The sequence below is a fragment of the Mixophyes fleayi genome, chromosome 3, assembly GCF_038048845.1.
Source record: "Mixophyes fleayi isolate aMixFle1 chromosome 3, aMixFle1.hap1, whole genome shotgun sequence".
Taxonomy (NCBI): Eukaryota; Metazoa; Chordata; class Amphibia; order Anura; family Limnodynastidae; genus Mixophyes; species Mixophyes fleayi.
Window position 1 is genome coordinate 195,137,241 of NC_134404.1, and position 23,265 is coordinate 195,160,505.

Consider the following 23,265-nt stretch of genomic DNA (forward strand, 5'->3'; position numbering starts at 1 on the left):
GAGTGCCGTTGTACAAGTAACTCACTTGTTATTGGAATCACCATTTACGGATCAGCTAAGTTCTCCTTCCTTATTATGTGCATATTGAACTGTCGCTGTAACCAGTAACTTCCATGTTTAACTGTAGAAAAGGTGATCTTTTCTCTTGCTTTCTCTAAACATAGAGATGATGTGTTTTACTCAAAAAGCTGCAATTTAGTCTTATCTGTCAAAAGAACATTCTCCCAGAAGGAATTTGTCTTATTTGGGTGTGTTTTGGAAAATTCAAGTCGTGCTTTCTTATGTCCTCCTGGGCACCCTACCATATAACCCCTTTTCATTGAGTTGGCGACAGATGGTGCGAGTTGAAACTGCCATACCTTGTGTCTGAAGGTCAGCTTGAATGTGTTTGTCAGTTGATCGAGTTGCTGTTTCCATCATTTGTACAATCCTGAGCACAATCTTCAATCAAGTGTTCTCTTGCGGCCATGACCAGGGAGGTTGGATACAGTGCCAAGGGCCTTAAACTTCCTAGTAACATTATGTATGATGGAAACTGAAACATCAAGAGATTGATTTCTATTATTGAGATTGTCCATGCTTTGCTTGATCTCCTCAGACAATGATCTGACTTTCTTTTTTCTCCAAGCTCATTGCAGTACACACAGGGCCTGATTCAGAGTGAAATGCAAGTGTATGTGTATGCATACCATATTCAGACTTGAAGATGCGACCATGTCTCAATGAGTAGTAGATGTGTCCGCTTGACATACACCTCAGACACTTTATCCAACTTGTGAACAGGTACAAAAACCTTTTATTTATATGTTACGAATGCAATTGCTATGAAGCATTATTTAACTTTAATAACCTAGCTAATGCAACAGGAAAATCCTCCGGACATGTGTGCAAAAAAATTTCTTTCTCTTTTTGCTACAACACATCTGGCAAATCCTAATCTATGCCTGAGCGACTAGTAAAGCCTCAATAAGCATCCGTGAATCCTTTGAAAACCTCTAATTACGAGCATTTTACTAGGTTGGGTGTTTGTCATCATCTTCATTACTCACTGCTTACACCTGCCCCTGACCAGCCGCATATAAAAGTACTTTTTTGTAAGCCAGATCTGAAACTACGTCCAAGTCTGAATCCATATACAATTGCTTGAACACAACCTTACTGTACATTGCTTACATTAGAACACCCCTTCCATCCTCCGTCATGCCTCTAAAGTCGTAAGTGCCAAAAACTCACCGACCTGAATAGCCGTAGTTGAATAGGTTCACTTTCTGAGCATGTGCAGAGCAAAACAATGTAAATATACACTGCGCTAATGTATCTACATAACACTCTGAATCAGGCCCACAGTGACTCAAAACAAGAGAATGAGTCCTTCTCTCTCGAAATGCTAATTTAATAAGGTACCTGCTACTCAACACAGGTGAGTTCAGTTCCAAAGTGAAAGAGAATCACTTGTTTGAATTCTAAGTCCATTTACTTCAATAAGGTGCCAATCATTTTGTATGGCTCATTTAAGGAATTATGTGACCAGTAAGCTATGACTCATAGACTTAATTTAGTAATTTTTTGGGGGGATATCAAAATATTGTTTAATTTTTTTGGGAAGAAATGGTATATTATTAGAAAAAACTGCAAGTGCACCAATATTTTTGGCAAGTTTCAGCAGCTACAACGTTTTATTCTCTTGTTTCCTTGGGTAATTTAAAAATTGAAGAAAATGTTTGGGAGCTTAATTGATAGGGGAGGAGATAGACACAGGGCAATGCATATCTTCTTAGAAGTTTTAGAACCATATGTTGTTTACTCCTAACCAAGACCACCATGTTGCTTAGCCATAGAAAATCCTATCTAACAATTAGAGATTGGTGAGTTGATTCAGCCTATTATAAAATCTAGTTGCATTTTAGAGCCTCAATGTTACAAAAATCAATTTTCACGTAGCTCATAATTTGCCCAAAAAGTGCATGAAATGTAAAGAGCTAATCAGGAAGCTTAAATAAATATCTATAGCCTTATTAAAGTAACTTATTGCCCCTCGAACACTAAGGCTAAGTACACACTACAGAAATTTCTGACCAATGTGTTATCTACAACAATTGTACAAATGACTAAAGTTCCGATCAGTCGGCTGATTCATGCATACACACCATACATGTTTTAAGGGATTTTTGCACGAGTTAAAGTCCGGGCAGTGATTTTTGTCTGTCATAAAATTGTTTTAAAAGACTGTCACTGAACCAATATACAGCCTCACTGCAGCAATATGCCAAATAAATTTAAATAAAGGGCTGAAGCCCAGCGCGAAAAAACTCCCACAAATAAGGATTCCGGAAAAGAAATCTCTCATGGATTATAGTAGAGGAAATGTCTACAATTAGTAATCAAGTCTACTATACACTTGTGTGTGCACTGTATTTGCTACACAACTGAGTAAACATGACTGCAGCATTGTCTACCTGACACAACAACGTTCGATTTCAGGGAAGGAACGAGGAGGGTAAGGGGTGTTTGGCTGTAGTCATTGTACAGTAATGGTGTGCCAAACACAAGTGCACGCAGCAGCATCCGATTCAGGCTCTAGTCACCTTTCAGCTACTTTTCAGCCGTATCTCTTGCTCCAGCTACAGGTTTGGTGTAAGCACCTCTTACTAATGATGACAGCTATAACAGATGCATGCAATCAGGAGCAACTGTAAAAATGTATTTTATGTATAGTAGACAATAATAACATCCTAATAAATGTATTTCATATTAAAATTTATGTTTTATGTTTTGTCATTAATACCTATATTAATAACAGGCGACAATAATTCAATATAAATATATTTTTTTGGTGTGTTCTTTTAAGAATATATAATCCACATAGGTATTTAATGTATCCTTCTGTCTTGTGTAGTAGAGCAGAGCAGACCTACACCCGTATTCATCAGTGCATGTATCTTCAGCTCCTTGTTGAATTTGTACATGCGCAGACCTGAATTACGTGCGTCCTGAAGCAAACGCACATTGTGATCAATATGGGTCCCTTGATGAATTAGGCCCACTGACCCCACAAAACACAACTTGTCAAGAGTGCAATCAGCTTTTAAGGTGTAGAAATATACAGGCAATTTTTTTTGTGATATTAACTGGTGTATTTGTTAAAATGCACTGAGTGGGACAAAACACAATTTGTTTCAGTACTTGTCATAAGTGTCATTTCTTATTTAGTTGTAGACACACAAAGGCAATTCATAATGATATCAATCAGTGTATTTGTTAAAATGAAAAATGAACACATTTTTGGCACATCTGAAAGGGAGTGAATGATCGTAAATTGTCAAGAAATACTTACTCCATTTATACAACCAGAAAAGGAAATATGTATAAAAAAATTGGTACAGAGTAGGCCATTTACGAAGTGCAAAATGGCCATGGTGCAGTGAAAAAGCAGCTTTGAACATACTCTGTACCTCAATTTGATCCTACATTTCCATTTGGGCACATGGGTTTACAGATCAAGATGGATCATTTGTGAAGGAACAGCATTTGCAGAGGAAGAAAGGATGAGAGACAGAGTGAAGGCATTCCTATGGAATATGTTCAAAGGTTCATCTACTCTTGATGCAGAGAAACAGATTTAATTTTGTGCAGCAAGAGTATTGTAATGAGATAAAAGGGTGGAGAGAGTGCAATGGCAGAAGTACTAGGGATGTGGATTTGGTCGCAATGGGGCCTGGATATGATGTAGGCCTAGCAATACTGGGTCCCACTCTGAGGCCACTGCACGCCCTCAGCACTCTATGAGTGCCCCTCTCTGCTCTGAAAAGAGTGGAGCTGAGTCCTCTTCTATGCGGCATATGCACCCAAGCAGAACAAGGGGCTTGGGTTAAACACTGTTTTGCCCCGAAGACGATACATTTTTCAGGGCATTCAATTTCCAGTCCACAAAAGGACTTTAGTTCTGCACCAGCTTAGAGATGGTGGTCATCAAGTCTCATGTTATACTTTTAATAAAACCTGTTTGCGCCGCTTTGTCGCACTTTGGCAGGAATGCGCATTTCTAGGTTCAGTCTGAGCAATGTCATCAAAATTAACACACTGTCAACTGTGACAGGTAATACATCACTCTCATGATCAATGTAATTGATAAATAAGATCTATTTTATCAAAAGGGATGGCTCTAAAGTGGTAGGAGGTTTTACTTTGTTGGGATAAAAAGGAATCATTTGCATGGGAAAAGATTAATACACTTTATTGTCACCCTATATAACTCTACAGGGAGTGAGGAGAGTACATCACGGCTGCTGATGCTCCACTTTGATTTTTGACCTGAATATGAAATGAGTATGTTTCAGTAAATATAAATTAATTGGAGTATTCCTTACTGTGTTTTGCCTCCTTTTTATATTAATTCCTACTTATAGTGACTTCTAATTACAGTAACTTTATCTTTTATTTATGGTTTCTTTATATTGTTTTTTTTTTGTTTTGTGTTGTTTTCTAGCTCCTTGGTTAGAATATTTTATTAACCTGTTGTGTATGATGCTTGGATATTGACTAAAACTGCTCCATAGATTTCCTGCCTGGAAGTATCCTGTAATGACGTATCTGGGGATCCTCTCACAATAGAAGTGTAGTACCAGCATCGCTTGTACGATCTTCAATAGACTGTGATATTGCATGGTAGAGAGTAGTGCTGAATTGATACCAATGTTTACTTAAACCCTTTAAAGATATAAGAGATTTTAGTAAAATATTATTGTGACAGGATGGACCGCCTATGCCACCCTGTCTGTTGTTGCTGGGAACCGGCTAGGCTTACTTTGCCACCGTTCCCTTTTGTTATTTTGAATATGCCCCTCCTGCTGCAGTGGGAGGGGCCTTCTGCCACCACTGGACTCCTATACCGACATCCAGAACCGGGTTTCTTCTGTGTAACTGACGCTGCTAGCGTGTCTCGTTGCTGGTGTACCTGGGCTGGTAACTCTGGACCTCTTACTATGGTGCTGTGAATGGATCCCCCCCTGGCCTATCACACTAACCAGGGCTGCATGGGTAGCTGGCAGAGCGGCGGTACTGGAAAAGCTTGGGTCCAAACCGCAGAGAGAGCTGGAGAACAGATTAGATTTAGGGTCTAGTCTGTAGATCACAGGAATACAACGATATTGAAGATGTTTCCAAGCAGGTCTTTGAAGCAAGATGGTTTATTTACTCACACACACTGGTTTGAGATACCAGTGATGAAGTCAGATGTTGAAGTCAGAAGAACACTTACATGCTCACACAGCTCATCTTTTATACAGTTCTGACATCGGCTATTTTTAGAATCGGGATGTAAGCCCGTTTACCAAAATATTGATTTACATACATTGCAAAGCCACTAATATTTATACTTAGCTATGAAATTCTTAAAAACCTTGCTGTGATATCCTGCAACTGTATACAGTTCTGACATCGGCTATTTTTAGAATCGGGATGTAAGCCCGTTTACCAAAATATTGATTTACATACATTGCAAAGCCACTAATATTTATACTTAGCTATGAAATTCTTAAAAACCTTGCTGTGATATCCTGCATCTTTGTTTGAGATGCAGGAAATGTAGCAGCACGTTTTAAATTAAACCTTCCTGTCTCCAAGTTAAACCTCACACATCAAAAGGCCTGAATATCATGTGGCCTTTCATCAGACCGTTCGGAATACATATTCACACAGAACAACAAAAGGACCCACAACAAGCCACTTCCCCAAATCACAATACACCAAAGGCTTGGTAAACACAGGCTCATTGTATCAGATATATACATCAGAAATAGGCATTTCCTATAGCAAGGTTAGACAATAGACAAATTTCTTCCCCTGGTCTCAGAAATAACGATTTCCTATCTTACAATATACACAATATCAAAATATAAGTGCAATTACATAAATAAGTGCCCTGCGCTTTTTGCTTTAAATACATTTTTACCAAAACTTATTTACTAGTGATATAGTCACAATTATTATGGTTACTTATCTCACCTAGAAGTTCCTTTGCTGCGGTTGCAGCTTCTGGGTACCACAAGGATACCAACTGTCACATGCATTATCCATCACAGTTTCATGCACCTAAAATTCCTGGGTTGCAATAATGTGCAAAACTGTAACAGTCAAATACTACAAGTCTAGCCATATATAAACAGGTATTGAAAGTGTTACTTAGCAAAATCATTGCTTCACTTTGTATTTTGATAAAATATGGCAGCAATCATGTGCAAAAATATACTATTGTTGAACTCAAGACACTTTGCCTTTGTATTTGTACAGGGTGGCTTCACTAGAAAATATTCTCTTAACTCAAAGACTGGAACTCTACTTCCTGAATTTCCCAGTGCCCAGCATCTTGTTTTACAAGGATGTTTGTCCAAAGAAAAGGTAGGATTAAATGATTTCCTAACTACCACCTTTCTCATATCTCAACTTCCCAAAATGCCAAGACATCAACTAAAATTGGTCACCAAACACAAGTGACTCATTTATGGAGACTTAATTTTGTAATCTAAAGTCCATTTTTCTAGATAACTAGTAATTTATTAATGTTTGCCTTTGACTTCAACAAATAAATACAGATGAAATGGTAAAAGACATGTAACACTAAATATTTACTCTGAGTTTGATATTTGCAGTTTAATATTATGTGATATTTTTAATTTCCCAAAATACACCAGAATCGAACACAAATAATAAATACATGGAATTTACAGATAAATCATATACTATATATGAGTACATCATATTTTGTCACTGAATTATATAGTCATTATATCATCATTATTTTACACATATAATTTTTTTTTAATGTGAACGTAAGCTACTATATTTATTATGCCGAGATTAAATGCGTAAGTATACGGATGCAGTATGTATTGTAGACTGAATGATGTATATTATACAGCAGGTAATTTATTTTTAATATTAAATATATTACTGTGCAGTAGTAAGTGAGTCAATACATGATACAGAGCAGAGACAGGTCATGAATACAGTATATAAATAATAATATATGAACTATTGTCCAGAAAGAGTAATGTATAATATACAATTGGAAATGTCCAGAGTGGGAATGCAGTCAACTGGAACATGAACTAATATAGCATTCACTAGCCGAGGAAACAGAAAGACTAGGCTATAGACTTTTTGTTGGAGTGGAGCACTAAAGAGACAGATGATATCGTTGGCTTTGTATGAGTGTGTGGTGCTGGAGCTGACCAGTAGAGGTAGTGGATTGGTATGACTCAGGACTCATCTTTGGCTCCTTGCCTAGGGAACCACACAATGATTATTGTTATTAATATTTTTAATAACATTTGTTTATATAGCATAAAGGTAGCCCTGTAGAATTGGGAACAATCAGTAATACAATAAGACTGGGTAATAATAGGCAAAGAAGTAAGAGGGCCTTCCTTGCAACCTTATAATCTCTGGGGAAATAGTGCCACAGACTAGAGCCACATTTGAATGTGAAAAGTGATTACTGTGGCTAAATGACCCCAGTAGCACAGCAATGTTGGTTTGTTGGTCAATATGTTGTAGAGAACAATAATTAAGTCTATTTACTGTAGTGGTAACATCACAGCTGGAAAGACGTGGTGTGTTATTTGACAGGGAGATTTTTGATGGAGGGAACAGAGAAAGCAGTTTATTATCTGGAAACGATGGGGGGCTCGTATGTGACAGTTGATAATGATCAAGGGACAGAGTGGTTTGCTGTTATGGGGGATTGTTTGATTGAGAGAAGAGAACTGTTTGATGGAAGAGTGAATAAGATATACTGTAGTAGGAATGTTGTTTGTTGGAGTGGGAAGGATGAATTATTTTTGAATGGTTATAAAGATTTGAAAATTGGTGCCAGATTTTCTCACTGCACCCAGCTGTTTCTGATATATAAATTAAAATGTATCAAAGGGGATTGTTCAAAATACAGTAAAATTGTCTAGTGGTCATACCATGTTCTGAGATGCTGTCAAAAATATCTATACAATTGGAATTATACGTTGATTTGCCATAATGTTGTTACTTCCTTTTATAGGTGGATACTCTCATCATGATGTATAAAACACACTGTCAGTGTGTGCTAGACAATGCAATCAATGGGAATTTTGAGGAGGTATTTATGCTTTTTAGAAATTCAGCATATTATTTATTATTCTGTCTTTAGGAAAACTAATTATGATTGATATATTTGTTTTAGATCCAGCACTTCTTGCTGCATTTTTGGCAAGGAATGCCAGATCACCTATTGCCACTGCTTGAAAATCCTGTAATTATAGATATATTTTGTGTTTGTGACTCAATCCTTTACAAGGTAGGATGCTGCTTTTTTTTTTACTTTTTAATAACTTCATTGGGAAATTTAAGAATGTAGATAACAGAATTATGTTTGTTTTAGGTTCTCACGGATGTCCTCATACCAGCAACCATGCAGGAAATGCCAGAAAGGTAAAAATATGATATTATTGTTTTCAATAAAAAAGCCTAGTGTTTAAATTTGTGCATTATCCCTATATCATGGGAATTTAATATGTAATGTAATACAAGAGAAGGAATAAGGCTTTCTATGTCCTTATATCAAATGACATAGCTTGGTATTTTTCAAACACAATAAAACAGGTCTCGAAAACAATACTTAATATTCAAAATATTTGACATTTACAGCCAACACTGCATTTCCTGGAAATACATGGGACATTTTGAGATGGCAATATTAATTAGCATTATTATAGAGACAAAGAGGCTCATTTAGAGTTGGACGCATTTGGACGCGTCAAAAGCGCAGGCATGAAATACGATAGGTGCAATTCAAAATAAACTCATAAATGTGTCCGCATAAGGATATGTTTAAGGCATATGCTTCAAGTGTATCATCATGTGGTGGGTTACTGGAGACACCATTCATCATTATCATCAAGATGATGGCATCTACCTGTTGAAAAAATAAAATCAATTTAAAAAAAATGGTGCTCCCCTCCAACCCTAAAAAGTACGATCACCCATATGTAGTACAACTGGTTCCAGCAAGCCCTAGCAGTCATGAGCTGGTTGAGTATGCTGGCATTTGTAGAACTAGAAGCGCCAGCATGCCCTGACATCCAGAGTCTGCTGGGACTTATAGTGCACCAGAAAAAGTACTGTTAAAAAAGATACACCATGAAAAAAACACTTATTAGAAAACATACCACCACACACCTTATTTAACCCATTTATTAGTCACCTAAATCAAGCGGGAATCCTCTTCAGTCTTGAAGCTTTTAATCTAATGGTATTTAAAATAAAAAATAATTTGAAAGACGTAGACTTGCTCTGCAAGAGTCGCGTTGTAAATTACAAGTTTCCCAGCGTTTCAGCAATAATCAAACAGAGCAGCGTGGAGTTCAGCTGCTATAGAACTACAATGAAACAATGTGGTTCACTCATACGGTATGTGGTACATGTAGTTTTAAAAACAAAAGCATACCCAAATAGTTTATGCCTGCCAGGGCTTGCTGGGACCAGTAGTATCATAGACAAAATGCTAAAATATCTTATTTAACCCCTAATGCTTTCAACCATAGTTGCCTACTCTCCCGGAATGTCCGAGAGACTCATGAATTTTTGCAAGTTCTCCCGAGAGAGCAGGGCAACCTCCTGGGTCTAGCTCACCTCGTTGGTTAAGTGGGTGGGGGCGGGGCTAAATGCACCATCCTGCCCCGACCTCACCCCCTGTAAGGCTGAAATTGACAAATATTGGTATGAAGCATGTCCTAACGACACAATACGCATGGCCACACCCCCACGATGAAGATCTGTCTCGGACAGCTGGCTGCAAAATTTGATAAGTATGCTTTCAAAACAGGAATGCTTTCTTTGTTGCAAAGTGGCCTGCATTTTATTTGCTGAACAAGTTAGGGCTGGTTAACATTCTGATGGGGGACCACCAGACTGTCATAACCTAGAGCTGATAGCAGGGGAACCCCCACACTATTTTCCCACCTGAAATTGCTGCTATAAGCCCAAGCTAGTGCTGGTAGCGCAGTTTCTTTTAGATTAGCAAGGTCCACGCTAATGATCATCATCATCAATAAATACCCCTCCTGAGAGGGGTATCTACAACTGTCTAGATCGCCGAATACACTGTATGTACGCGAACACGCATTTAGATTATTTGACCTACGTTGAAACATCACTTCCCTCCCACATTATGCCTCTTCACATATGGATGCAGAGAGATGCATTTTTTCAATTCAAAACAGCGTTTGGGCTTGGGTCATTAAGGAAAGTAAGGCAAAAAAAAGGAGTACATTTTCTCTAGGACAAACCATGTTACAATGCAAGGGGTGCAAATTAGTTTATTATTTTGCGCATAAGTTAAATATTGCCAGTTTTTTCATATAGCACACAAATACTTGATAACTTTATTTTTACACTGAAATTTAAATTTGATCTAGGACATGTCCTGCCCCAACTATAGATCTGTTCCCACATTTTAAATTTACATCCTCCTCCAATGCATCATGGTTTTGTCCAAGTGCAAAGTTACTCCTTTTTTATGCTTTGCTCTCCTTAAGGACTCAAGCCCTTTATGTTCATCTCTAAATTACCCCCAAAATACTTTATAACATTGAACTGTACTATATACTGAAATTTTTAAAAAAATTCAGGTAATTTATGAAGCAACAAATATAGCAAGAACAGTAAACAGATTTTATTTTTACCCGTTTTGACATCACATTTCTGCTTTTAGTCCCATTGCACCTAAATGTATACATGCAACAATTTGTATAGCAAGGTGATCTTTTGCTAAGTATTTATTTATTTATTCTGGATGGTGTCCATTTATTCATGATTATCTAGTAGCAATTATGAACATGGCCACACCTAAATTTCTAATGTTGTGTTTTGTAATGTTTACAAAATGCTACAAAGAGCAGCAAGAGCCGGAGATGGCACAATCAAAGCTTTTTTTTATTGCAAAAGGCCTTGATTTTATTGACTAGCTTTAATGGAGCTCTATTTGTTTAGTCTAGGCACATACACAAGATGCACCTAGCTCATAATTAAATGGCAAGTGCCAATGTACTTTATATTACAAACTACACTAGTAATGACATTTGATATAAAGATAGTCTCGAGTGGTGGCTATACTTCTTTCAGAAGACCCCAGGAGGTATATTTACTAAACTGAGAGTATGAAAAAGTGGAGATGTTGCCTATAGCAACCAATCAGATTATAGCTGTTATTTTGTAGAATGTACTAAATAAATGATAACTAGAATCTGATCTCCACTTTGTCAAACCCGCAGTTTAGTAAATCTAGCCCCAGGTCTTTTAAGACCTCACTTAGTGTCACCTAAATAGTAGTTTGGGGATGGTTCAGTTCATTAAAAATAAATTGATATTTGCACTGCCTGGCTGGATCACAAATGACTCACCCTCGGGAGGCTCACACACACACACACACACACACACACACACACAGTCACAGTTGTTTTATTTCATGTGTAAAGTGTGTGCACACTAATAGATCTATCACATCTAATTGGTTCATTGTTTGACAGCTTATACTCTGTATGACTATTGATTTATAATTGACTAACTCTCTTTCTCTACATACCTAATTTTCTTTATTAGTTTATTAGCAGACATAAGAAACTTTGCTAAGCACTGGGAACAGTGGGTTATTTCATCATTGGAAAACCTTCCAGAATCTCTGTCAGAGAAGAAACTGCCAATCGTTAGAAGATTTGTGTCATCTTTGAAAAGACAGACCTCATTCTTACACTTAGCTCAAGTACGTTCTGAGTTACACATCCGGTTTTGTGCTTAAGGGAAAATCATTGTGACAGACTGTAAATCAAATGTGGCTTAAGCCAATCAATCAGCCCTGGATGGAAGCTGATCCCATAAAATCTTCCAGTTGAACAGGTCTATTTAACTAGGTTAGAGCGGTTCCTGAATATAAGGCATGCACTTACTCCTATTCTTTCTCAAACTTGTAAATTGGCTTGAAGCAAAGTTTTGTTGCTTTCAAATACTGAACAGCAAATTTCTATATATAAATGCATTGTATGCAGTTGGAGCAAAAAGTATTCAGAAAATATATACGGTAAGGGTTGAGACTTTAGATATAGAACTTCCCCAAAAATTTAAAACATTTTAAAACACAGTGGGCCTGATTCACGTACATCCATTTGGGTAGTATATCATCACCATTTATTTATATAGCGCTACTGATTCAGCAGCGCTGTACAGAGAACTCATTCACATCAGTCCCTGCCCCATTGGAGCTTACAGTCTAAATTCCCTAATACACACACACACACACACACACACACACACACACACTAGGGTCAATTTTGATAGCAGCCAATTAACCTACTAGTATGTTTTTGGAGTGTGGGAAGAAACCAGAGCACCCGGAAGAGAAACCCAAGCAAACACGGGGAGAACATTCAAGCTCCACACAGATAAGGCCATGGTTGGGAATTGAACTCATGACCCCAGCGCATTGAGACATAAGTGCTAACCACTAAGCCACCATGCTGCCCACCGTGCTCTGTGCATACTCAGAAGTGAACCTTACGCCATCGAATGCAACTCATGTCCTAACGTAAATAAAGCTTACTACTGACCATGACTTGAGAAGCAGAACGTTGGAGGAAAGGGGCAAACTAATGTAGGCTATGTACAGTGTTCTGAGGCTCATAAGTACCCATGGTTTCAGCCACATCATTTGCATCACCTACAGGGAAGGTGTAAGTACTATGCTGACTAATAGTCATGACTATCGAGGCATAGTATTTGTTTTAAAAAGTATATGTTTGCGTGCCACTAGCTAGCCCAGAATATATGTATGCAAGTAATATAGACTATAGAAAGCATTGTATCTACAGTATGCTTTAAAAAGCATCTATATATATTTAATTATAGTTAATGTAACATATATATATATATATATATATATATATATATATATATACTGTTAAGAGTTGTTCATTAATTTTCTAGTATAATTTTGTTTATATGTTCTGATGTGTGTTCTTCCTCTCTACGTACGTCAAATACTGTGCAGGCAAAGCACACTTACACCCAGATTCAAATGGAAACTTATCGGTTCGATTTGAATACAGTCAGTATTATGCTGGGTTTTTTTTAAAATCCAACTTGCGTGCAAGTTGTGTTTGCACATGAATCAGGCCCAGTGTATCATCTTACTTAACTCAGCTGTAGCATTGCATCTTTTATGTCTGGGGATGGCCATAGTATGTTATCACAATGTGGGTGATAAAGTGCCGCATATACTGAGAGTTTTATTATGAAGTATTCTGTAACACATTGATGTTAACAAGACAATTTATTTATTGATCCAAGTCAATTAGTTAGATTTTTTAACGGAAATATGGCAGCCTTCAGTAAGCAACATCTGAATGTAATTGTTAGTTAAGAGGGAAATTCTGTTCTTTATTAAAAAGTAAATAGTACGCTGTATGCTTCTCTACAGTTTTGTGTCTTTGGTTTCACTTCAACATAATCTCATTGAGGTCAAAAAACATCTTTCATTTTCTTAAGAAAAGACCATAACAGAATGACTTCCAAGAACTGTTATTTTGTTATTAGTAAAAATGCAGAATACTTACTAGCAGCTAATACATGCTGAAGTCTCTCTGCAAACATAACGTATAAATGATGATTTACACTATTATAACTGATAGCCAATACACTATGGGGCATATTTAAGAATTTACGGTAGTGCACTATCGTGCACTGCCACTTACCGTGGAAATCAGGTCCTGATGTGCCCTCCGCAAATTTATTAAAGGTGCATCGCAGCAGATATCGTGGATATCTGCTGCTTGGCACTCCTGATTGTTTTTGCGAGCAGTCACCATTCAAAAGTATGGTGACTGCTCTGGCCGCAATCTAACAAGTCCCGAAATATTTTTTTTTTTCGGGAACTTGTCATGTTAATGTACATCAGCTGAAGCTGGCGTACATTATCAAAATTGAAAAAATCCAATGCTGTCAGCTCTGCTCCGAAGATCCCTCCCTGTCACTCACAGCTCTCTCTGCAACGATAGTTGCAGAGACAGAGAGGGGATCTTTGTGCGCATGTCCAGTTCTTGGAACTGCACATGCGCAATTGAAGAATGAAGAGAACGAGGAGAAGATCCGGAGACAGCGCTTCCAAAGAGGGGGGTAAGTAAGATTTTTTTTATCACAGAAACAGCAGTTTTTCGGAACTGCTGTTTCTGTGATCTGTTGTTCATAAATTTGAGAAATAGTTCAATCTTTATCCATGCGATAAGGATTGATAACTATTTCTCACTTTTGCCGGACATTGATAAATGTGCCCCTTTACCTCATAGTCAAATGCCATTCTAATTATAAATGAATCAGTTAGTAGATAATTGAAGATTAAACCAAGTTAAGGTATACAAGCCCACACAAATGCACTCAGGATTCACTACATTTAATGCAGTGTAATGCAGAATTTGATGCAAAAGCAATGTTTTGATGATCATTCCACTTTGTAGGGCTCAACTTACCCTACTGGCTGTCACATTGTATAAATCCTAGTGCCCATATCACAGTGGTAGTGGGGTGGAGTTTATGTACTAATTGTATAAAATTACAAGTAGAGTATAATCTTGAAAAAGTGGGAACGAGTTGCCAATTTTTTCTATATTGTACACTTAGGAGGGAATTCTATTGGCCGCATTACTCTCAAAACTAACGCAGTCTGCGCACTATTGCAGTTCATACAGTAATTTAAAACCAGATTTCTGCTCGCGGCTCCCAGGGCTGCGAGCAAAAATCAGTGCTAAAAATTACTGTACTAAAGGTAATAATGCACATTATTACCGTAGTAACGGTAATAGTGCGCAGGCTGCGTTACTTTTGAGAGTAACGCGGCCAATTGAATTCCTCCCATAAAATAAAACATATTTATGCTGCTAAAAGTGAGCCATATTTATAAAAAACCTGAGACATCACAAAAATGGGGAAATTGGTTTGTCCAAGAAGAGACAAAAACCTTCCAGACATTTGAAAGATGCAATAATTCATGACTAGCACATGAGTTTCTCATTTTGTCCCGTATGTTTCCATATGTTCTTCCAATATGCTAATAAGTTTGCTTGTCGCTATTTTATGCCCCTCTATATCTCTATATTTGAGTTTCTGATCAGACCTATTTAGCTCTTTCTCTGTCATGTAAAACAGAGAGGATTGAAATCTCCAGTCAAATTGTTTGCACTAATACAATACTATGGGTATTTTGCTTATGTCAAATCCTCCTAAATAAGCTATTGTTAGATTTTTTTCCTCTCAATATGAAAAACAAAATTGTGAATTGACTATAATCAACTATAATATTTTTCTATTTTAATTTCTTAGATTGCTCGGCCAGCCCTGTTTGATCAGAGTGTGGTAAACGCTATGACATCTGACATTGAGAAAGTAGACTTGTACAGTATTGGTTCTCAGGCTCTTCTCAGCAGCTGTACTGGTGCCGACTCAGACAGTGATGTCTACACGGAGTGTAAGTTCAATCCTTGTCCATACTATTTGTAAAAGGGGATATATATATTTTTTTAAACAAATGAATGTATTGGTATTTAATGTAATTGATTAAGCCATACAAATCTGCATAAATAAAGCCATTTATAGCAAGCAAATGCTTTTGCATGCTTGTGACATCATTTCAGTGCTTTATGTGCTTTGGCATTGGGACCCTTTGGCACCTGTAGTGCCACATAAAAAACTGTTAAAAATCACACACCCTGAATTTTTTTTTTATTAAAATAAACTCCCTTTAATCCCCTTTAACCAATGTATTATTCACCCAAATCCTGTTGTATCCTCTTCATTTTCCTGATTTTAATCCAATGGGAAAAAAATAAAACATAATGTTTTTCGGTCTGTTGGCTGCTAACCAATACTAACCGGTTTAACTCTGGTTGGTCAGTGTGGGAGAAAGCAACTCTGATTGGTTAGTAGTGGTTAGACCCAATATTAACTACATTAATACAAACGTTACTTAGGGAGAAATAATAAGAATAATATCCTGGTAAGTCAATTTCTCCGTTTGAACTACTATGTATTATGTGCCAAGACCGTAAACAATCATCTATCTATAAATTACTCAGAACTTTTCACTTCTCTTCCCACGTTAACAAATGTATGAGATTTAGAACTAAGTAGATCTTTTGATCAGTCATTGTGGTCAACAGTTTTCCCACATACACAGACTTGCTCTCAAAACATAATGGCCCCAGAAATACAGAACAATAATAATATGTCATGGTACAAATGCCCCAATGTTTTAAGCAAACAATTCCATAGTTTACCAAATAGGTGCTGGAGTCCTCAGATAGCAGCAGGTGAACCTTGGCGTATTCGTGGGGCCTGCCCTAAGCTACATGCATTTTGTAAATTAGATATATTTAAGGAGATATTTGGTGAAGGTGTGCCAGCTGACCCCGAGTCCTGGATTCTAATTATAACAAAGAAACCCATCTTTAAATACAAAAATCCCTTTAATAATGCAACAAATGTTGTTATTCCAGCAAAATTAAAGTCACCATCTTTAACAGACTGGTTTGATCAATTTGATTTCTATATGTCAATAGAAGATATTACATTGTCAGCATTAGATCAGATTCCATAGTTTGCACCTAATCTAATATGTATATGAGAGATGCATTAATTACTCTACCAGTAATCTTCTAAATTCAAAAACCTTCTGACATTAGTGTACAGTTTGACTTTTTCTATGTGCACACATGACCCTTCCTCTCACCCTATATCCCCTCCACACAACTCTTTCTCCCTCTGTTATTTTACATAAAATCTCCCTGCACATGCCCTGAAATGAACTATGTGCCAGAGAATGCAGCAACATTCAATTAATCTTTGAGCGCATAGGACCATTACTACAATTTTAGGGGCGGAATGGGGAGGGGACCAGGCGTATGCACATAGTCAATGTACAGTCAGGGAGTACCAAGCTTGAGCGCACGCAGCAATGTACGATTCAAGCTTTAGGCATCTCAAAGGTACGTGTTTCTCTGTCATATAACCAGATACAGTTCCGATGTAAGTGCCGATTATTAGTGATGATGGTCATTATGCAAACTAGAACAATGAGAATCAACTGTATAAATTAATTTTATGTACAGTAGACATTAATAGCATCCTAATAAATCTATTTTGTGGGTAATAAAATGAGAAAAAAACTATTTATTTTTTAAAAAAATGTATGTTTTATCATTATTTTTTTGGACTTAGAGAAATTTTTATTAGGTTTTTTAAGATTTTAACAGGGGGGGTACAAAAAAAAGAGAGGGGAGAGGGTAGGACATTGAATTGGGGGACCGGAGAGGGGGGTACATAGAGGGTCTGGAACACAGCAATAGATCATAAAATACCAATCTAAACAAATACACACATTTCTAACATATTGTAGTATGCTGTAGCAAACACATAAACCCGCCAACCAGGTCATCCCTTGCATAGAGCCGTGCCAGAACAAAAAGACACACTTCACTGACTGATGTATATGGGCTTGAGGGGATATCGTTAGTTCTCTGCTGTGAGGCTCGTATTTGTGCTCCCTCCCCCTCAGTCATGTAAATGTGCCAAGTACACCATTTCACTAGAGGAGAGGTAGCTGCCGTGGAGTAAGGCATTCCCAAGGTTTTCATTTCGAAACTAAAGTTTTTTTTGGAGATAATCGTTGACATTGGATGCGGGAGATGTTGCTGCTATGCCTGTGCAATAGCAGCTCTAGTTGCTATAAGGTCCTGGCCCATCACATATCTGTTCCATTGTGGGATGGAGACTGGGTAATGGTGTAGAAGGGCCAATTCAGGGGATGAATGGACCGGGTGATGAAAGATCACCTTGAGTAAAGTCACAGAGGTAGAAGGCCACATCTTATGCAGTTTTACAGGGGTAGCATTCATTCTATTTATGAGTTTCACCAGCATTTTCGTGTGGTTAAGACATTTAGACATTTTGAAAGAGTTCTTAAAGATACGCTCCCAGTCCTCTCCTGACAAATCCAAGTGGAGATCTGCCTGCTACTGGAGTTGCATTTTAGACTTAGGTGGGTCTGTTTGTGTTCACAATGTATTATACCAGGTAATTATGCTTGATCTACCCACGGCTTCCTCCCCTTTGGAAGAGACAAATACCTCAGCTAGGATAGCTTTCTCAAATCGGGAAGGGCCAATCCACTCTGTAGTTTCCCTCGAGTAATGCGCTGCAATGCCATGCATTTGGGCTTAGCTTTCCATATATATGACTTCATGGTGGCTACACGCATCAGACGAACAGGAAGGCGGAACGGCAGTATGCGGAAAAAGGACATCAGCTTCGGGAGGAGTGTCATCTTAAACGCTGAAACCTAACCATGGGACCTCAAAGCACATCCATGTATTTGTCAATTTCACAAGTTGATGTTGAAGTAGAAAAAAGTTTTTATCTATTACTGTGTCTAAATGCGGAGTTATCTGGATACCCAGATACAAGAGTTCAGTAGATTTCCATGTATAATTTAAATTTGTCTTTCAGCCCCTGGAGTCTTTCTGGAGAAATATTAATTGGAAGTACCTCTGTCTTAGAAGTATTACGTTTATATAGAGAGGATCCACTAAATAGAGACAATATACTATGGCAGCTGGCAGTGAGGTCTCTTGATCAGTTACAAAATCATGATGTTGTCAGTGAATAAACATAGTTTGTGCGGCCCCCCCCACATTTCCGCTCAATCCTCACCCATGTGGCCAGCGGTTCTATTACCGGAGGTATATGAGGAGAGATAAAGGGCACCCTTGACAGGTACCATTGGAGATACTAAAGTTACATGAAAGAAACCCATCACTGAACAGGTTTGGAATACAATGCCAATATAGCTTTCAAAATGTCTCATGCAAACCCAAACCGTTCAAGAACCTTTGCCATATATGGCCAATAGAGTCTGTCAATTTCCTTTTCAGCGTCTAATGAGAGCAAGAGCATAGTGTCTTTAGTTTTATGAATCTGTTCTATGAGATGAAATATCCGCCTCGGGTGAGGCCTGCCTGCCCACAACAAAGCCCACTTGATCCAGATGGATCAATTTGGGGATAACTGAGGAGAGCCTACTAGCGATAAGTTTCACAAAGATTTTAATGCCAGTATTTAATAAAGCTATAGGCCGACAATTTTTACAGTCTGTAGGGTCTTTCCCGGGCTTTGGAATCACTACAATGTGGGATTCCAACATTTCAGGTGAAAAGCTTCCTAACTCTGTGTCAGCATTATAAAGTTGTTCTAGTATGGGTATCAATTCCTCTTGAAAGGATATAAAAAATTAATTTATGTATCCGTACGGGCCAGGTGCCTTATCTTTGGTTAGCTGTTTATTGACCTGCCGAATTTCTTCCTGGGACCAAGGGGCATTCAGTGTATCCCTAGTGAGGGGTTTTATCATTTTGAACATTGAACAAGTACCAATAATTGAATACCTTTTTTGTGAGCATTTTTTTGGGGTATTCCACATACGTATTAGACATCAGGGGCACACGCAAGATTGTCAGGGGGGTTCCCCCCCCAACCCAAAAAAAAAAACCCGCGAGAGAGCTGCTGCACATGCGCCCGCGGCGCTGTCAAAGAAGTGTCTGCGGCGGTGCGATACAGCACCGCCACGGACGCTTCTTTGACAGCGCCACGGCTGCTGTATAGGACAGTGCCACTATGGTGGGCAGAGCCGTAACGAGGGTGGTGCGGGCGGTGCCGTCGCCCAGGGCGCAAGGCCAAGGGGGCGCAGCAGCCGCCCGCTACCTGCCTCTACCTTCAGCCCTTAAATTCCGCAGTGGAACGCATGTGCATTCCACTAACAGGAAGTTTGGCATTTGGAACGCATATGCGTTCCACTGCGGAACTTAGGGGATGAAGAATATCTCTCTCTTTCTCCTTTGTTTCGTTCTCCCTCTCTCCTCAGTCTGTGTGCCCTTCTCATGCTATAAGTGGGTTTCCGGCACCTGGCTTCCTGTTGTTAGGGTCCCGCACACTTTATCCCGAGGTGAAAAGGAAGTTCACAAGGAAGTAGGGTGAGTAGCACTGCGACATGTACAGTAGGGAGAAATGCTAGGTAAACTTTATTTAAAAGCAGAATTGTGTGAACTAGCATGATGGAAAGGATAATGTAACCGTAAGTCTGTTTTAAAATGATTTGACTTTTTAGCACATGCATGGTGCTTTATAACACAAACCTTAATTACTGCTTGGTATATTTTCCCAATAAGTGATATATTACCTTCTTTGTAACTTCACAGTTACTCGCTGTAATGTCATTTTGCCCCGTTCAGTATGTAATATTTTACACGACTGACGGCTCAGAGCTGGATGTCGGTGAGCTGGAGACAGTTTGGTTCTAATACTGCATCTAACTTTGATTTACTTACTTTCTTTGCCTCTGTGATGTTAAACAGCCAGTTTGTCTTGCTCCTCTATAATGTGTACAGTGGTTGCTTTTTAGTAAGATATACGACAGTAAGAGCGAGGTAAGAAGAGACTAGGGATTTGAAAGAGGAGGGGAGATCATCCATCTCTGTCCCCCATAGTGCTTTAAACCTACCATCTGCAGGCAAGGACAGAGGTCACGGTTCAGGGTTAAAGTTCAGATGTGTGTATACCTGATTTTTGTGCGTTTTTAAAAAAACGCACTATACGTTCGTTTTACGTGCCTTAATGAATCAGACCCTTTGTGTCCAACTCTAAATGAGCATCTTAGTACAGAGAATACAATGTAACACACATTTCCTTTCATTCATTTTATTGCAGTGTTTCAAGAGCTAAAAGATCTCTTAAAGAAAAATGCAACAGTGGAGTCCTTTATTGAGTGGTTGGATAATGTTGTAGAGCAAAGAGTTATCAAGGTGAATTACTTTTTTTTGTGAATAAGAAACTTGTAAATTCTATCTTGTGTGGTGGAGCCAACGGTTGGAACTGCACATACTATATACATTTATTTAATAAAATAATTTGGAATGTAATCATTTAAACATACCACTTGGGGCTTTGTGATTTTAACATGTCATCATCATTATGACATTCAATGTCATTGTGTCATTCTATGGGTTTTCCATAAGAAAAAAAAATAGATGGAGTTATGTAAAAGTTGACAACCACTTTTTAAGAAGTGGTGGCCCTAATCTACAGTGATAATAAGGGAATACCAACACAGTAAACTTCAAGTAATAATCAGTAAAAACTAGCCAATAATTCCCATCTATCAAGCATAGCAACAGTTACCTACTGTTCCAATGTTAAATATCCCAAACAAAGTTAGATAGAGTTGTGGTCATGGTTTCAGAGATATTTTCCTATATACAGAGTACTCCCTGTCAGTAATCCCATTAAAGGACCCTTGTACTCAGCTACTGTGCATAGCAAATGTTAATACAAAGTGAAACATCTCAAATTACATTTTATATATATATATATATATATATATATATATATATATATACATATCTATATGTTTTTATGAATGTTGTTTGTTGTATTTTTATATAAACCAGTTTGTATTTTAATTGAAATGCTTCTTTAAACAACTCAACATTGTAAGATAAACATTAGCAAATAGTTGTGAAAGTAATAAGAGTATTTGTAAAGCTATTTGCTCCTGCCCTGTAATAAGAACTAATCCAGGCACCAATATTTCAGCATTAACACCAACTGGTGAGCCTATTTGTCAGAATAAGTACAGTCACCTCTATTTTCCATTCACCATATGCATCTGACTCACTGACATCACTGATTAATAATGTAACAATCTGTTCCAATGAAGATGTACTAGGCTTTGTAGCAAGAACTAATATTGATTTATTATTATTCTTCTATTTCTAGACCAGCAAGCAAAATGGAAAATCACTGAAGAAGAGAGCTCAGGATTTTCTTTTGAAGTGGAGTTTTTTTGGAGCCCGAGTTATGCACACTTTAACACTGAACAACGCATCTAGTTTTGGTATTGGAGCTTAATAATAAATGTTCTAATGTCTTTAAGTATAGTGTAAATATAATTTCATAAAGACGGAAACAAAAACACATTTAGGTGTTTGGAAGTTTTACAGTAAGTCAGTCTAATCTTCTGCGCAGTACAATATTAGATTATATGCCAGGAGGTATTAACACCTGAGTAGAAGGGTATAATTGTGACATGTGAAATATGATCAGGCTTTGACTGTTTGGAATGCAGTAGAGTACCTTTTTCTTATGTGCGCGCTTCCATAAATCTCTTAATGTGCTGTGCTTGGACTGTCTGGTCTGTCTACTTCATCATGTGCTACCTTTTTTAAAAGGAATGAAGAAATATGTGGTTTACCTGCATTGAAATGCTTCTTGAAATTATTAATTTATTTATAACATAAAAAAATAATTAATATATGCATAAAGTCCTGTAGAAAGCATCACTTTTGTGAGTCACATATATAATCATACACATTGCACAGACTATATATCACATAAACTGCCCACCACAATTGCCTTTTTATAGTTACTTCCCTCCTCACTGACTTCTGATATCCATATTACTTACATAAAAGAGCTTTGCTGTAACTTGAAATGTCTGGGTCAATAACATTGTTTTTCAAACAGCTTCCCAATTCAATGCCATACTGACGTAAGACAGATTTGCTCCCCACCCAAGTTTAGACCAAATTGCAATGCACTCATGACATTTTTAACAATCTGAAAGAACTGATTTAATTATATGTATCCTCTACCCATACTGGCTATCGATTCTGATTGATACCCCCTCACAAATAATATGCAGCCATTAGAGGGGGTACTCAATGTTTTCCTACAGGTTAAGGGCTTGCTAAACTAACTGACCCTATAGTAACACAGAATGTCATGGCTATAGTTATGCCTTACCTAGTAGGTATGTATCATATAAAATTATATATATATATATATATATATATATATATATATATATATATATATACATATATATATATATATATATATATATATATATATACTCTGTTTAATAATAACACATTTTCTATATAAAAATGCACAGAGGCAAAATGACCCATTATTGTTTTACGCAGTTATTGTCTAGGATTAAATAAGTAAGGTGTTAAATTTTTCCTAAATGTGTAGTCTGCTAGTTGACTCTGGAAAGTTTGTGTTCCGTTATATTTGCACAAAAGAAAAGTAAATAGAAATAGATCAGTAAAGCTTATTGTAAATCAAGTCTTATTTGCTTTAGAA

General features: G+C 37.5%; 1 protein-coding gene across 1 annotated transcript in view; it reads left to right on the forward strand.

The window, feature by feature from the left end:
* The window catches only part of RFX6 (regulatory factor X6), a 70,499-nt gene that overhangs the window by 30,975 nt on the left and 16,259 nt on the right, over nucleotides 1–23,265 (forward strand). Inside the window, exons 7-14 of the mRNA XM_075200645.1 lie at nucleotides 6,289–6,396; nucleotides 8,051–8,128; nucleotides 8,213–8,326; nucleotides 8,411–8,460; nucleotides 11,629–11,788; nucleotides 15,394–15,538; nucleotides 20,827–20,921; nucleotides 21,895–22,012. Of these exons, the coding sequence (XP_075056746.1) occupies nucleotides 6,289–6,396; nucleotides 8,051–8,128; nucleotides 8,213–8,326; nucleotides 8,411–8,460; nucleotides 11,629–11,788; nucleotides 15,394–15,538; nucleotides 20,827–20,921; nucleotides 21,895–22,012 (868 nt within the window). The remainder of the gene's footprint in view (nucleotides 1–6,288; nucleotides 6,397–8,050; nucleotides 8,129–8,212; nucleotides 8,327–8,410; nucleotides 8,461–11,628; nucleotides 11,789–15,393; nucleotides 15,539–20,826; nucleotides 20,922–21,894; nucleotides 22,013–23,265) is intronic.